General features: G+C 42.7%; 1 protein-coding gene across 2 annotated transcripts in view; it reads left to right on the forward strand.

Annotated features, from left to right (window-relative positions):
* Positions 1 to 7294: 7294 nt before the first annotated feature.
* Positions 7295 to 15888, forward strand: part of ZSCAN25 (zinc finger and SCAN domain containing 25) — a 72901-nt gene continuing 64307 nt past the window's right edge. For both annotated transcript variants that reach the window (XM_049904475.1, XM_049904473.1), the window contains exons 1-5: positions 7295 to 7541; positions 10232 to 10647; positions 11838 to 12039; positions 12663 to 12754; positions 14041 to 14167. In XM_049904475.1, the coding sequence (XP_049760432.1) occupies positions 10261 to 10647; positions 11838 to 12039; positions 12663 to 12754; positions 14041 to 14167 (808 nt within the window). In that variant the 5' untranslated portion in view covers positions 7295 to 7541; positions 10232 to 10260. The remainder of the gene's footprint in view (positions 7542 to 10231; positions 10648 to 11837; positions 12040 to 12662; positions 12755 to 14040; positions 14168 to 15888) is intronic.

Consider the following 15888-nt stretch of genomic DNA (forward strand, 5'->3'; position numbering starts at 1 on the left):
CAGTCACTAGGTTTTTTAGTTAGTTTTTTTTTTGTTTTTTTTTTTTTAGTTTCCTATTACATTTCTCTCTATAAGATATCCTGGAAGTTTCTTATAGGGATATGGTGACAGCCTAGTTCAAAGGCTTTCCGTTCACTTTTCTTCCTAAAAAAACATACAGGGACTATAATCATCAGTGAAACTAGAATCAAAGAAAATCTGCAAATTCCAAATATGTAATTGTGGCCAAAAGGACCCCAAACCAGCAAAACCAGTATGGGAAGCCACAACTGGGAGGTTGGTATGGTGGAAATAGTGAGATGTATCAGAGAATATAGAGGGGTTTTAGTGGTGGTGGATTTTTAAAAAATCATTAGTAAATATTAAACCTCAGAAGTTTGAGAAGGACTCATCTGGAGAAAGAATGGGTATGAACAAGATCGAGAACAAACATGGTTGGGCACGAGTGTTGGGGAGTCAGGGAAGGCATGGAAAGTGTATTGGAGCCCATAAAAGGGGCAACATAAGAAAGCAACACTTGTAAAAGAGAGGCAATCACCTTGGAAGGCAGATGGAAATATCCTTTGATAGCAATGACTTATAAATGGAATGAAGTAAGTGAGTAGTAGTATAAAAAAAAAAGTATAAGCCCTTCTAAACCAAGTTAGGATATGAGAATCAGCAGAATCCTTGTTATACAGGGAACTATATACCAAAGAAACTATTAATCTATGTAGTGATATATGATAGTTAAGTTTGTGTGTCAGCTTGGCTGGGCCATGATTCTCAGTGGTTTGGCAGTAATATGATGTGATCATTTCCATGATGAGATGTGATATAAGGTGATCACTTCTATGGTGTGATCTGCTGTGAGTAGCCAATCAGTTGAAAGGGAGTTTCCTTGGGTGTGTGGCCTGCATCAATATAAGTGGACATTCTGACAAGGCTCGGGAGCTTTTGCTCACTCTGCATCCTGCAGCTGGCTCCTGCTCATCTGACCTCTGGCTCTTGGGACTTAAGCTAGCAGCTTACCTGCAGTCATGCCTGCTGATCTTGGGAATAATTGAACTTGGAAGCCTGTGTGCAAGAGCCCTGCTCTCCGACCTGCTGATATTGGATTTGCCAGCCTCTTTGACTAGGTGAATCAGGAGAAGCCTCTATCTTGACCCATGGACTTGGGATCTTCCAGCCTCTACAACCACATGAGCCATTTCCTTGATATAAATCTCTCTGTATATATTTATATGCTTTACTTGTTTTGCTTCTCTAGAGAACCCAGCCTAAGACAGAAAAAGGAGCCCTTGCACTGGGAAACTGAGGATGCATCCCAAACTCTACCCCTTCTTTCTCCTGCAAATATCTGCTCCAGGAAAATCAAAGTCATTCAGATAAAAGGATAAAAAAGTAACATCAATACAAAAGCACTATAAGAAAAAGCAGAAACAGCAGCAAAATGTTTCTAGATAGGAAGAAAACTCACCAGAAAAGTGTTTTTACAAAATAGAGGAAAATTTTAATCTGAGATTCCAAGATGAATTTAAAAACTTAATGAAGCATTTACAGCTATGAAGAAACAAAAAATCCCATAAAGAAGACTTACAGAAATTCAGAGAAGAAATCGCCTGATAACAAAAGACAGGGGCAAGATAACGTGAAGATATTAAATGGAAATTGACAGAACTCAGGAAAGAATTAGAGGGGAAAAAAAAACAGAAATGAAGACTAAATTACAAGAAACACCAGAGAGAATAGATATCATAAAAAGAAAAGTAAGGGATATAAAGGTTAAGAATAAAAAAAGTAAAAAGTAAATAAAAAAATGCAAGGATTAGAGAGAAAGTGAATGCTATAAAAGACAAAGGTGATCCAACATGTGTAAAACTGGAGTTCCTAAGGAGGAAAACTGAAATATGAGAATAAAACATATACTTAAAACTATAAATCAAGAAAAATTTTCTGAAAAAAAATCCTTATTTACCTATTGAAAAGGAAACATTTACTTGGGAAAATTTATTCAGAATGGTCAACAGGGGAAGTGCTTTGTTCTTACTGAAATAGACACTTACTCTGGATATGGATTTGCCTTCTCTGCCCACAATGCTTCTGCCAAAACTGCTATCTATGAATAAGCCACCACAGTGTGTCTCACTTACTGTGATAAGTGTGAAAAAGGTTTTAACTATCACTAAAAATTCAGAAAGAAAAAAAATCAATAAAGGTGACTCCATAAAAAAGAATTTCAATGTACTTGGCAAACCAAACAAAAAAACAACATAAGCAAAACCAAAAGGCCAAAGAAGCTAGAAATAATATATGCTACCCATTTTTTTCACCCACATCACAAAGGACTAGTCTTCCTAAAATATAAAGTGCTTCAAGAAATTGAGAAGAAAAAGACAAATCACCCAACAGAAACATGAAAAAAATGCAGGAATAGATTTTTTTACTGAAAAATAAGTAGAACTGGCCCCTAAAATATGAAAAGATCCTAAATTTAACTTATACTATGAGAAATGCAAATTCAAACTATATTGAGCTAGTTCTGGTTCTGAATAGGATGCACCAGATCATATTACAGCACTGCTCCTCCTGCAGCAACTAAAAAAAGGAAAGATTATACCTTTAAAATGCTGGAAATACGTGCAAGCAGAGAGGGCTAAATGAATTATCATTCTGGAGAGGAAGAGACCCCTCCCAGGGTAAGCAGTCTGTCACTGGCTGTTTTTTCCCCTGGGTACTTTTGCCAATTTCAATACAATCTGAAGATCCAAGTTTGGCCCACCAGATTCTTCTGGGCAAAAGAAAAACCAGTGAAACTTTTTGTGGTTGTATGAGGGCTAGTGCAACACTTTGGAAATTCCAAGTGCCCTTTAAATGCATGGCTGTTGATGAATTCTGGCCTGTCCTGGAAGCTTTTAGAAGGCATACATAAATCCCCTATAGTCTGATATTTTTAAGTCCCACTGGAAGAATGATGCCTTCCTTAAACACATGGCTGGTCTACTCCTCAAGACATTTTCCAAATTTGGAAGCTGCATGGGGTGAAGGCTAAAGAGCAAAGCTCAAAACATCTGAAAAGCAGATATAATCTCCCATACTCTTTTAGAACTGAGGAAATAGAGATCCGGCAGCTCTCAGTCAAAGATCCCAGAGGGACATGCCAGAAAAACAGGAAGAACCAGAGGTGACTGAGTCTTAGCAAGAACGGCAACCTAGCCTCAACCCAGATCAATCCAAATTTGATTAAGTGATCATCCTCTCACCATATTTACCTAACAAAGGCAAAGGGGAGCTTACTCTTGTAAAAGATAACATCATTGGAGCCTGAAACCTCTTTACTTCTTTTATAAACAAATATTGGCATACGATGCAAAATTACTAGACGTGCAAAAAGAGAGGAAAATGTGACTAACAAGAGAAAAAACAACCAATAGAAGCAGATGCAAAGATGATCTAATATTGTGGTTAGAAGACATGAACTTCAAGTATCACAAATATGTTAAATAAGTTAGAAGAAATGCAAATAGTTGAACAATGGAGGAAACTATACTGAGATGCCATTTCTCTCTATGACATTTGAAAAAGTCAAAAGTTTGATGCAACCCCTTCTGCTGGATAAGCTCTGCGGAAAAAGGCACTCTCATATGTTGTGGATGGAAGGGCAAAATGGCATAACCCCTACTGAGGGGAATCTAGTAATATGTACCAAAACTACAGATGCATTAATGCTTTAATACAATATTTTCAATTTAGAATTTATCCACCTGCACAAATATTTAAAAAATTTCATAGGTATGGAGTTATTAATTGCTACAGTATATCAATTACTATAAATGATTAGAAGCAACTCAAATGTCCATCAATAGGGAACATGTTAAATAAACTATATTACATCCATACCAGCTTTAAAAAAAGAATGAGGAAAAGTCTCTATGTACCTGTGATCTGATTCAGTCTCCTTGTACCTCTCCCAGAATCCCCTCATCCCTGTATTTTCTCCTTCCTCTCTACTCATAGAGAACTGAAGAATGGGTTTTGATATGTTGTTGTTGGTAGTTGCTGTCGAGTTGACTCTGACTCATGGTAACCCCTTCTGTGCAGAGTAGAACTGCTGCATAGGATTTTCAAGGCTGCGACCTTTCAGAAGCAGATCTCCAGGTCTGTCTTCTGAGACATTTCTGGGTGGGTTCAAAGCACCGACCTTTTGGCTAGTAGTAGAACACTTAACATTTTGTGCCACCCATGAACTCCAGACTTTGTGATAGCTAGGTATAATTCAGTTTTCCAGGACAAATTCTCTGGGCCAATGTCTTAGTCTGGGTTCTCCAGAGGAGCAAAACCAGTGACGCATATATTAGATACATATAGAGAAATTCACTGTAAGAATATGGCTTACGCAATTGTGGGGGTTGGCAAGTCCCAAATCTGTGGGTCAGATGATAGGCTGAAGACCTCTGCTGGCTCTCATGGTTGCAGGGGATGACAAACCCAAAATCTACAGACCAGGTGATAGGCTTGATGTCCCTCTTGGCTCCTAGTGTTGTGGGAGTTGGCGAATCCAAAATCTACAGGTCAGGCAATAGGCTTCTGTTTCATGTCCCAAGAACCAGGGGTCATTCAAGAAGATGCAGGGTTGAGAAAGAAAGAGAGAGCAAGCTTTGCCAGAACATCCATTTATATACTGGATGCAGGTCACACCCCCAAGGAAACTCCCCTTCCAACTGATTGTCGGCTCCCATAAGATCACAAAATGGAAAATAATTACACAGTGTCTACCAAGCCACTGGAAACCCTGGTGGTGTAGTGGTTAAGTGCTATGGCTACTAACCAAGAGGCCGGCAGTTCAAATCTGCCAGGCGCTCCTTGGAAACTCTATGGGGCAGTTCTACTCTGTCCTATAGGGTCGCTATGAGTTGGAATCGACTCGACGGCAATAGGTTTGGTTTTTTGGTTTACCAAGCCACTGAGAATCACAGCCTAGTCAAGGTGGCATATAACATTAACCATTACAATCAATCAGACAGTTTCTCTAGGCCCTGATTCAGTCTCATCCTTCTCGTATAGGAGTGATATTGGTGAACAAGGAGGGTAACTGACAGTCTTTGCAAAATTGGTTGATAATGTAATTTATAATATAAAATAATTTGAGCACCAGAAAGCACAGCAAATATCTGACAGACATTCCTTCACCCAGACTTCCCAGACTGGACAGAGGTAGGGGCCAACACATCTTGTCTTTAGTTTGATTTGTGCTTCTCTGGGTAATTTTTTTTTTTTTTTTTGGATTCCAAAGGAAACACAGTTTACAAATAACCAAATTTCCTTTCTTGACTTTTCCTGACCAGTAAGGAATAGTAAGAGTAATACGATGTGAGCAAAGAGATTTCATGAAAGCCAAAGAAGAAAAGTTTGGAAAGAATGTGAACAGTGCCAATGCAATGGAAAGACAAGCACGATAAGGACCAAAAAATGTCTTTGATTTTGACAACTGGTATGGAAATTCATACCTTTGAAAGAGCACCTTCAAAGTATGGGTGGTGGAACCTGATTAAGAGGTGTGTTGGGGGTTTGGCAACACAAATGATGCTGCAGTGAACAACGCTGTATATACATATCTGTACAATAAAGTCCCATAAATGTATTTGCTGGGTCAAAGAGTAAATGCTTTTGTAATTTTGATAAATATTATCAAATATCTATAAAGGTTACAACAACTTTGCAATCCTACCAGCAATATGGAAAACCTGGTGGCATAGTGGTTGAGTGCTATGGCTGCTAACCAAGAGGTCGGCAGTTTGAATCTGCCAGGCGCTCCTTGGAAACTCTAACGGGTAGTTCTATTCTGTTCTATAGGGTTGCTACGAGTTGGAATCGACTGGACTGCAGTGGGTTTGGTTTTGGTTTTTTCGGTACCAGCAATATACAAGAGTTCTTGTTTCCCCTACGGTCTTACCGAGAGTCTATGTCAAACTTTTGGAATAGTTTTTGGAAATTGGATAGGTAAGAAATGATATCCCAATACTATTTTATTTTACATTTCTCATTCTGAGTGAATTGAGCATATTTTCATGTCTAATAGTCATTTGTATTTCTTTTCCTCTGAACTTATTTTTTCTACTGGGTTGTTGGCCTTTTTCTTCACAATTTCTAGACACTATCTAGTAGGGAAATTAACCGTTTGTGATGTGAATTACAAATATTTTTTCCCAGACTGTGATCTTTCGATTTTGCTTACATTTTTTCCCACGTAGAAGTTAAAAAAAAAAAATGTATACAGTAAAATTTACCCATCTTTCTTTTATGGTTTCTGGATTTTAGTCATAATTAGAAGTTTCTCATTTAAAGGTTATGAAATAGCTCCCATGTGTTCCTTGGACACTTTTACTTCATCCTTTCTTTCATCCTCCAGGTGCAATTCATCCTCAAACCTTGCCAATTTCACCCCCAAACAGGTTTCATATTCCTTACCATCTCTAGTCTCACTGACTGCTCCAGCTCTCTCATTATTTCTTTCCTGGGTTGCATTATTTAACCTCACTTAACCTGGAATGTCAGTCTTCTCATTTCCTCACTTCCCTCCCTTCTTTTCCCCAGTCTTTCTCGAAGGGTTCTCAGCAACAGCTTCCCGCCTTTAGACTTTCAGTGGCTTCCCATTCATTGCCTTCAGGCTAGCATCCGAGAACTCCAATTTAGCTGGCTACTCAGTGGCTCTGATTGTGTGATCATGCCATCAATTCCATCGTACTCCCTGGGCTCGTAGTCCTCCTTCTACTGGAGATACTGTTTCCTAGTTCTTTTTTTTTTTTTAATCCACCCTTCCAAACTGAGCTCAAACGCCAGGTCCTCCCGGAAGCCTTCTTTGAACTCCCCCTCCTCAATACCGCACACTCTACCTGGGGTCCAGGCCCCTCCCATGTGAACCCATAAAGCTCAGTGCTTGCCTTCCAATCATCCTTTGTTTCTACGCCTCGTATAATGCACCTGGGGCACGACTGGACGCCTTGAGGTAGGTTACAGTGTCCGAGTCCTTCCTACAGACGGAATGCAGGTGCAAAGGCACATAAGCAGAAATTAACCTAGCGGCCTATAGCTTCGAGGAGAGCAGTTAGCCACAGGGGAAGTAGCTGCATTCGGTCGCGCGCAGCAAAGATGCGGCTCCAAGCCCGCTGTTTCTGCACTGGGAGTGCTGACCGCTAACTGGGATGAGCGACCATAGAGACGCACCGACCTCCGATATTCCTAGAGAGGAACCGGAAGGGGCTTTTCATCTCAAACCTGTCTGACAGCGTCCTCGGCTCACTTCCGGTCCGCGGAAGGTACTGGCGATCCTGATATGGTTGTGGGACCGTAGGTGGGAGCTGCGTTGCGGCTGCGGCGGGTGACGGAGCGGAGGTGGAGAGGGCGTCAGGGACCGGCTGTGGTGGGCGGCGGCGGGTCTGGGAAAGAGCACATCTCCCTGTGCCCAACCCCAGCTGCAGGCGGCTCGTCTCCGCGGAGCTGCCGCCCACGGCACAGAGGCCCTACGTGTCGGACATCAAGGGGCTGCGCCGCAGTAGGTTCAGGTAGGAGCGATGTTTATTCCGCCCGGTCAATGTTGGCTTAACAGGAACCCAAGGAAATCTTGAACCCCACCGGAAGTCTTTGAAAAGCGTAAGTCGTTATTTTAGAGCCAGGTATAGGACACTCATTTAAACAACAACTATGGAGCACCTTCTGTTTGTCACGTACCAGAGAGAAAAAGATGAATGAGGACCTTAGATGCCTTCAGCGAACCTGGTAGATGGAACACGCTGTTAAACATTTTCACTGTAGTGCGGTAAATGCAGTAGTGTAATTAAGTATGGAGACAACGCCGTGAAATAAATCTCAGACTGATGTAGCACAGAAGATGATCAGATTGAAAATGTAAAATAGGGTTAAGAAGGGTAAATAAATGCACACGCAGTAGAATATTAAACAAGCTTTGGCTGTGCCTGCTGTAAATTGTTGATTCTCACCTTCAATCAGGGTGATCGTCCTCTTTTCTAACAAACGAGTTCCTTCCATTTCCGATTCCAGATCCCTTTCCCAGCCTACACCCTCCTCCCCCACTGAAGTTAAATTGTATTGGTCCTCTGGCCTGCTACAAGCCTCTCTTCTTTCACTGGACTAACCATGCTTCTTCTCTATACTTTATATTTTGGGAGGCAGACCGTGGCCAATTAAAGGACCTCTTACACTTCAATTTCTTTATCTGAAAAGTAAGGGGAGTAGTACTCACCGTATAGAATTGTATTAATGAGAGTACGTGTTCACATGCTTTCTAATTAGAAAGGTCTATGAAGTTCTAAATCTTTTGATCAATTATGATAATGTTGTAATTATGTTTTTGGGACACGCTGGTGGCGTAGTGGTTAAGTGCTATGGCTGCTAACCAAAGGGTCAGCAGTTTGAATCCACCAGGCACTCCTTGGAAACTCTGTGGGGCAGTTCCACTCTGACCTACAGGGTGGCTATGAGTTGTAATCGACTTCGACGGCACTGGGCAATTATGTTATTATGTATGTTGCTCCACGGTTTTCTTTAGGTTGAGCACGCCATCACATCCAGGCCACCAGCTTGTCTCTTTTCTACCCCTAAAATATGCCTTCACTTTGTTTCTTTGCCACCACTCTAACATAAGCCTCTATCATTTTCTTCTTGGACCACTGTAAGTGTTGCTTCACTTCTTGCTCCCTCTAATCTGTTACCTATTCACACACAGAATGACCTTTGTAAAACTTGTAGCTTCCCAGTGTAATAAGACTAAAGTCCATAATTCTTACTCTAGCCAGGTCCTGGGTAATCTGGTTTCTGCCTGCTTCTCCCATTTCTTCTGTAGCTCTGCCTCTTACATGCTCTTTGGAGCCACAATGGACTTTGACTTGTTCCCAGATGTGCCAGGTAATTTCTAGCCTTAAAACTTTTGCCTGGAATGTTCCTTGAATGGGTAGCTCATTCTCATCCTTCAGGTCTCAGCCTAAATAGCATTTCTTCAGAAAAGCCTTCTTCAAGTCTGTCATACCCATTATCAGAGCACCCTATTTGTTTCCCTTCTAGAACTCATCTGTCGTAGATTGAATTGTGTCCTCCAATATATGTCTGTATCAATTTGGCTGGGCCATGATTCCCGGTATTGTGTGATTTTCCTGTAGGTTGTAAATCCTGCTTCTATGATGTTAATGAAGGAGGATGGGCAGCAGTTGTGCTAGTGAGGCAGGACTCAATCTACTAGATGGGATTGTGTTTTGAGGCAATCTCTTGAGATATAAGAGAGTAGTGAGCAGAGAGACGGGACCTCATACCACCATGAAAGCGGTGCTAGGAGCAGAGCTTGTCCTTTGGACCTGAGGTCCCTGCATGGAGTAACTTCTAGTGTGGAGGTGATTGATGAGAAGGCAGACAGAGAGAAAAAGCCTTCCCCTGGAGCTGATGCCCTGAATTTGAACTTGTAGCCTGCTTTACTGTGCAGAAATAAACTTCTCTTTGTTAAAGCCATCCATTTGTGGTATTTCTGTTATAGCTGCCCTAGATGACTAAGACACAATCTATAATTTTATTTATTTGCTTGCATTTGTTTTTTCTGTCTGCTACACTAAAACATAAGCTTCAAGAGGGCAACCACAATGTCTGCTTTGCCTTGTATTGTATTTCTGGTTTCTGAGTGTCTGGCATATATATATGTATATTTTCTTTAATTTTGGAACAATTTCTTTAATTTTGGTGACTAACCTACTTATTAAAAAAAAACAAACCTGTTGCCATTTAGTCAATTCCAACTCACAGAGACCCTATAGGACAGAGTAGAACTGCCCTATTGGGTTTCCAGGAAGCAGTTGGTAGATGGGAACTGCCAAACTTTTTTTGGTTAGCAGCTGAGCTCTTAACTACAGTGCCACCAGGGCTCCAGCCTAATTATAAAACATCTTGTATTATTCTCTAATTGTTATTTGTCAGTGAGACCCTAAATTATTTGTGAGTATAAGCTAAATTCTATACATTTATTTATGATCTTTCACCAAATAAATGCTTAGCAAATACCTGCTGAATGAATTACTGTGACTTTTCAGATAAATGTTCGTTTTGTAACAGTTGACTCGTAGAAGGTAATTGCTATGTTCTCCAACAGAATATTCATTGATGTAGAGGCAACTGGGTTGGACTGACCTTTCATGTGTCTCATGTCCTCAAAAGGGTCATTTGTGCTGTTGTCATTGTCTGGTTTTCCCAACAGACCCTCATCTTCTGAGAAGGTGTGTAAAGATGCTTAAAGAGCGCCCAGGGATGGCAGAAGAGCCTCAGCTGCAAATGAGTGTTCCTGTGGTGAAGCTGGAGAAAGAGTTGCCATGGGGCAAGGGCAGGGAGGACTCGAGTCCTGAGACTTTCCGTCTGAGGTTTCGGCAGTTCCGCTACCAGGAGGCTGCTGGACCCCAGGAAGCACTCAGGGAGCTCCAGGAGCTCTGTCACCAGTGGCTGAGGCCCGAGCTGCACACGAAGGAGCAGATCCTGGAGCTGCTGGTGCTGGAACAGTTCTTGACTATCCTGCCCCGGGAGTTCTATGCCTGGATTCGGGAACACTGCCCTGAGAGCAGCAAGGCCTTGGTGGCCATGATGGAAGACATGACAGAGAGGACACTGGAGGCCAAGGCGGTGGGTGAGAAGGGGGTATCAGGTTTTTGTCTTGTTGATGTGGGAAGGGGAGTTTTAAAGAATTGAAAGGTTTGAGGAAACCGTGGGAGTGGGTAAAACAGTATCTCTCTCCTCTGCTCCCAGGCTCTCTGAAGAACTTTTTTGGAGGGCGATAGAGTTTTCAGTGAGAAAAGCCTTTCCCAGGGAAGGTGGAGGGGGTGTGGAAGGGTATTTAGCCTGTTTTTTGGTCTCCAGGCAGGGATTCATGCATATTTCCATCGTGAGCCTCAGGCCTAAGGAATGCAGTTGTGATTGCTTTCAAGACCCCTCATAGACTCATTTCTCTTTGGGCAGACATACATATGGGAGCGTAGGGAGTTCCACATGGTGAATATTCTTACTGTGAATATTCATGGTGTTTCCATGTCTGGGAAGTCAGCTTCTATGGCTTATTTGACTCACAAAGCAATTTGATGGCACTGTTCTGATTATGCCAAGTTACTTTGCAGCACAGATGTTTCCTGGAGTCTGGCTGAGCCTGTACTGGGAAAGAAGAGAGAGGACTAAATGTTACTGCCTTGCTTGCAAGTAACAGTTGTTTTTAGTTTATCCTTACTTTTTCTTCTGCAGTACCCTGACTTCCTATATAATCCTAAGGGAGTTTTTTTTTTTTTTTAATTCCCAACTAAGGAGCTTAAAAGTGGACCAGAAAGTCCTTGTTTATGTGTGTGTGTCTCTGTGGGAGAGTCCTCCTGATTTTCCTGCTATTTTTAGAGCAACATTTCTTCCCTAGCTGGTTCACGGCAGACAATCTGGCTTTGTGTCTTTTACCTTCAGCTTCTGTAACTGGGACTTTTTCCCCCCTAGCAGTGTGTGCATTGTGATAAAGTTCTCAAAAGGGCGATATTTGGGCTGTCTGTGAGGTTATTCTTGGTGAAATTTGATCAGTATCAAAGAAGGCAGAAGGGACCCTTATAAAATGGCACGGGCAGATAAAAGCTGCTCATACCCTGATAAAGAGAGTTTAGCTTCCTTTTCTTGAATACCTCCCCGCTGATGTCCTGGGGAATAGCTGAGCCAACTTTTCCTTTCTTTCTGCTGCAGCTGGAATGGGTTCTTTCCTTGGCCCTCTCTTTAGGTTTTAATTCAACTCCCTTCATCACAGACTTAACCCAGGCCTCATTCTAATAGGTGTTGGCAACTGTTCTTAGGTTCCATGCCACGTACAGGGAGAACAGGATGAGACAGCACTCTGCAGAGGCCCTTGGGAACCAGGTGTCCACCTGGGGCCAGTGGAGGTCAAGCCTGAGTGGGGATTGCCCCATGGGGAAGGAGTTGCAGGCCTAGGTCAAAGCACTGAGGAGCAACTCAATCAGGACCCTGGAGATGGGACGCAGACCTTCCAGGAGCAGGGTAAGTTGCACGCAGTAAGGAAGTGGGGACACGGAAGACTGTGCTTTGCCCCCTCCCCTCTCCACTTTAGAAACCCAGCAGTTGATAAGTTATTTGCAAGGCGTGATTCTGGGTTTTCCTGGTCACTTTCCCAACATCAGTAGGAAACAGATAAAGTGAAATTGTATTCTGTATCTTGACCCTGATTCCTGGAGGGGATATCTGAGATTATGTTCTCTTATTTCATATCTTCTCCTTTCCCTCACAGCCCTTCTAGAAACCAACAGGAAGTACGCAGCTGATACATATATGGGTATTTTTTTAAGTGGGCAGATAAACCATATCCCTAAGAGTAATAATGTAACTTTGTTACGGAATTTCAAAGAGGTCACTCCCAGAATAAGACTGAGGAGCATGAATAGCCTAGAAGGGTCAGGTGTTATTGTGTTGGGACCATCTTCCCACCTGAGAATAAGGTGAGGTATACCGAAACCCCTGTCTATGGGAAAGTGTGCAACCAAAGTGATTGCTGTCTGGAGTCTCCTTATGGTTCCTAAGGTTCTGTGTGTCATGCAGGGGATACCAGTGAATGAACTAAGTGTAAAACAGCACTTATCTTTCTCATACATTTTTCCTCTGCTCAGCTCTACCTCTTCTTCAGGCTGGCCCTGGCCTCCCCTCAGTGAACACCAGAGACCAAGAGATGGCAGCTGGGTTCCTCACAACTGGATCCCAGGTAAGCTGCGACTCTGCCCTTCCAGAGGTTATCATGGTGCTTTGAATGAGGTTCACCTTTCCCAAGTTTCTGTGTACAACAAAATTCCATCTGCGTAGTGGAGTTATTCTGCCTTTCTCATTCTGATGGGCAGGACATCTTCGTTTTCTCCACTTTATCATCCCCAGTTGTTAATTTGCATTGAGCAATTAAATTGTGGTCTGGACCCTAAATCACAATTTAACTCATTGGTGTTACTCTTATAATTGTAACGAGGAACATAGTGTTGATACAAATCCCGTAGGCTGTGGTGATTGGCTAGGAGATAAGTAACCCTTTGTGGATGCGCTTTGTAGATGGCTTCTGCTACTGTTCCCCCTCTGTTTCCCTCCCATTCCCTCCCCGTGTCAGCAAGGGTATAGCTGACAGGGTTGGGGGCTCCCAGGGCCCTTGAGCTGAGTAGTCTCTCTGGCCTGTACTCTGGCCCTACCAGGAGTTTTGTCCTTGCCAGCACTTGTTAACCTGCCGCAAATGGAGGCAACCAAAGCATGGGTGGGGCATTCTTGCCACAGTTTAAATCTCTCCTGTGAGGTACTGACCATGTTACCAAGGAGATGGAGATTATCTCTGGGATAACCTGAGAGTTGTGCCCATTGACGGCCATTCAGTATCCTTTCTGAAGGAAATGAGTGTTGAAGAGTTCCTTGGCGGAGAAAAGGTGTACTTTAGCAGAAAAAAATAAGTGAGCTAAAGCAATATGGGGGCAAGATTTGATACCAGTATCATTTTCTGTTCCTGTTTTCCAAGTACATGGTTGGAGGAGATGGAGAATTACATCAAGCATTTTTTAATGTGGTCAGATACTCCTTTCTCCCATAATAGCTCTCCATTGTGTTATGAATGAGAATGCATTAAAATTAACATGGCATTGTTCTTAAGACAGGGCTTTCCGAAATGATTACGTACTTACCCAGAGTGGAAGTCAGATATAGGTGAGGGGATACATAGCACCTTTCTGGCTCTGTCAAACTTGAGGGTTGAGTTGGGGTGATCGAAAGTGGAAATTGGTTGCTATGTAGGTGGGGTACAAGCTAAGCTGCTGTAGCAGAAACTCAAAAATACCATGACTTAAACAAGTGGATGACTTTTTACATTAAATGCTGAGAGGTAGACAGTTCTGCTTTCAAGACCACGGAGAAGACCTTCTTCTCTTCTCTAGAGTGCTGTCATGTGTGTTCTCTCCTGCTGTTAGACTGGACCTGTTTAGGAATTATTTCTTTATCCATAACAATTTCCTGTTGTTTCAGGGGTTGGGGCCTTTTAAAGATATGGCTCTGGCCTTCCCTGAAGAGGACTGGAGGCATGTGACCCCGGCCCAGATAGACTGCTTTGGTGAATATGTAGAACCGGAGGACTGTGGGGTCTCATCTTCAGGTAAGACTGTTTCCACCCCACAGATGAGAAACGAGTTTTAAGAGGTACAGGTCAGAGTTCTTGCCCTAGCTCAATGACTTCAAAACCTGGTTCTGACAAAAGAAGGAGACTTCACGGCCAGTGGAGTAAATGGGTACAGAGGAGGAATCACAGGCGAAGGGGTGTAAGGAAATGGCTAAATGCATCTCTATGTCAAGAGAGGAACTGGACAAAGGAGCAAGAAAACATGAGGCAGTTATTCTGGCTATATAACGAGACAGGTCAGTCATTAGGATTCCCTGAACACCTCCTCTGTGCCCATGATTGAAGGTTACAGAGAGTTGGAGAGCAAGAGAAAAGCTGTAAAAGTTATATCATCTGATGTCATTCATTCAGCAGATACTTACTGAGTGCCCGCTACAGGCAGGTACCATGTTAGTAGCTTTCAGTCAGCACAGGGAAGAGGGCAGGACTAATGTACATGAAGCCATCAGAATAGGCAGTGTGTGTGTGGAGGGGGCACTAGGATATCAGAATGGGAGAGGTTGGTGTGGCCATTGTCACTGAGGAAACAGAGCCTAGGCTCTGCCTGCCTCAGGTGGTTGCCAGGTTTGATCAGGGTTGGAGCCTGAGAGGATGGTGCTGTCATGCGCATGATAGGAGCTCATAGTAGCAGCGGGAGCAAGAGAAAAGAGTAGGAGGGAAGAGTGAGCCAAGAGAAATGCAGGGTGAGGGCACAGAAGCGAAAGCCAGTGAAGGGCACTGTAGGGCATTGGTGACTGCCACAGCGAAGAGTGACTTGAATGGTGAGAACGTTGGGAAGAGGAACTAAAATGTGACTGGGAACGACCCTTTCTTTTGTTCCCCTCTGATTTTCTCCTTTTTCCTTGTAATTCTGTACTGATCTCTACCTCACCTTTTTTCAACTTGAAATGTATTGAGGGATGAGGGACTGTACTTCCTTCAGGACTTGAGAGTGTCCTGGCTCCGCCGCTTACTGTGACCTTGGGCAACTTGTTTTACCTTTGTAAGTCTTTGTTTCCTCAGTTGTAAAATGAGTACATCATAGGACACTGCTCGTGGAGTTACGAAGATTGAATGAGATAAAACAGCTAAACATTTGGAAAATATGACAGTGTTAGATGTTTTTATTTAGTATTAATGTTATTAATAATGATTCCTTTACAAGTTAGTCAGCATTCATTCATCCGAAAGTATTTATTTGGCGTTTAGTATGTGGCCAACACTTGAGTAATCACCATGAAGAGGAAGGACAAAGGTGCTTGCTTCTAAGGATCTTACAGTTAAGGTGAAGGGTCCAAGTGCATATAATAATGATTATTCTGAAATAGTGTAAGGAGCAGGGAGACTGGGGGGCAGGAGACCTGGGTTCAGGGTGCAAGGTTGTCACACTATGACAGTGATGTGAGTGACTGAAAGATGCCAGCGTATCTTACATGTTGTTGTTGTTAGGTGCCGTTGAGTCAGTTCTGACTCATAGCAACCCTCTGTACAACAGAAGAAAATACTGCCCAGTCCTGTGCCATGTTAACAGTCGTCGTTATGCTTGAGCTCATTGTTGCAGCCACTGTGTCAGTCCATCTCTTGAGGGTCTTCCTCTTTTCCGCTGACCCTGTATTTTACCAAGCATGATGTCCTTCTCCAGGGACTGATCCCTCCTGACAACATATCTTACATAGAGATGTAAAATGTCATTAGTGGCAAAGGACGTGAAAATCCTC

The sequence above is a fragment of the Elephas maximus genome, chromosome 12, assembly GCF_024166365.1.
Source record: "Elephas maximus indicus isolate mEleMax1 chromosome 12, mEleMax1 primary haplotype, whole genome shotgun sequence".
In the NCBI taxonomy this organism is placed as follows: Eukaryota; Metazoa; Chordata; class Mammalia; order Proboscidea; family Elephantidae; genus Elephas; species Elephas maximus.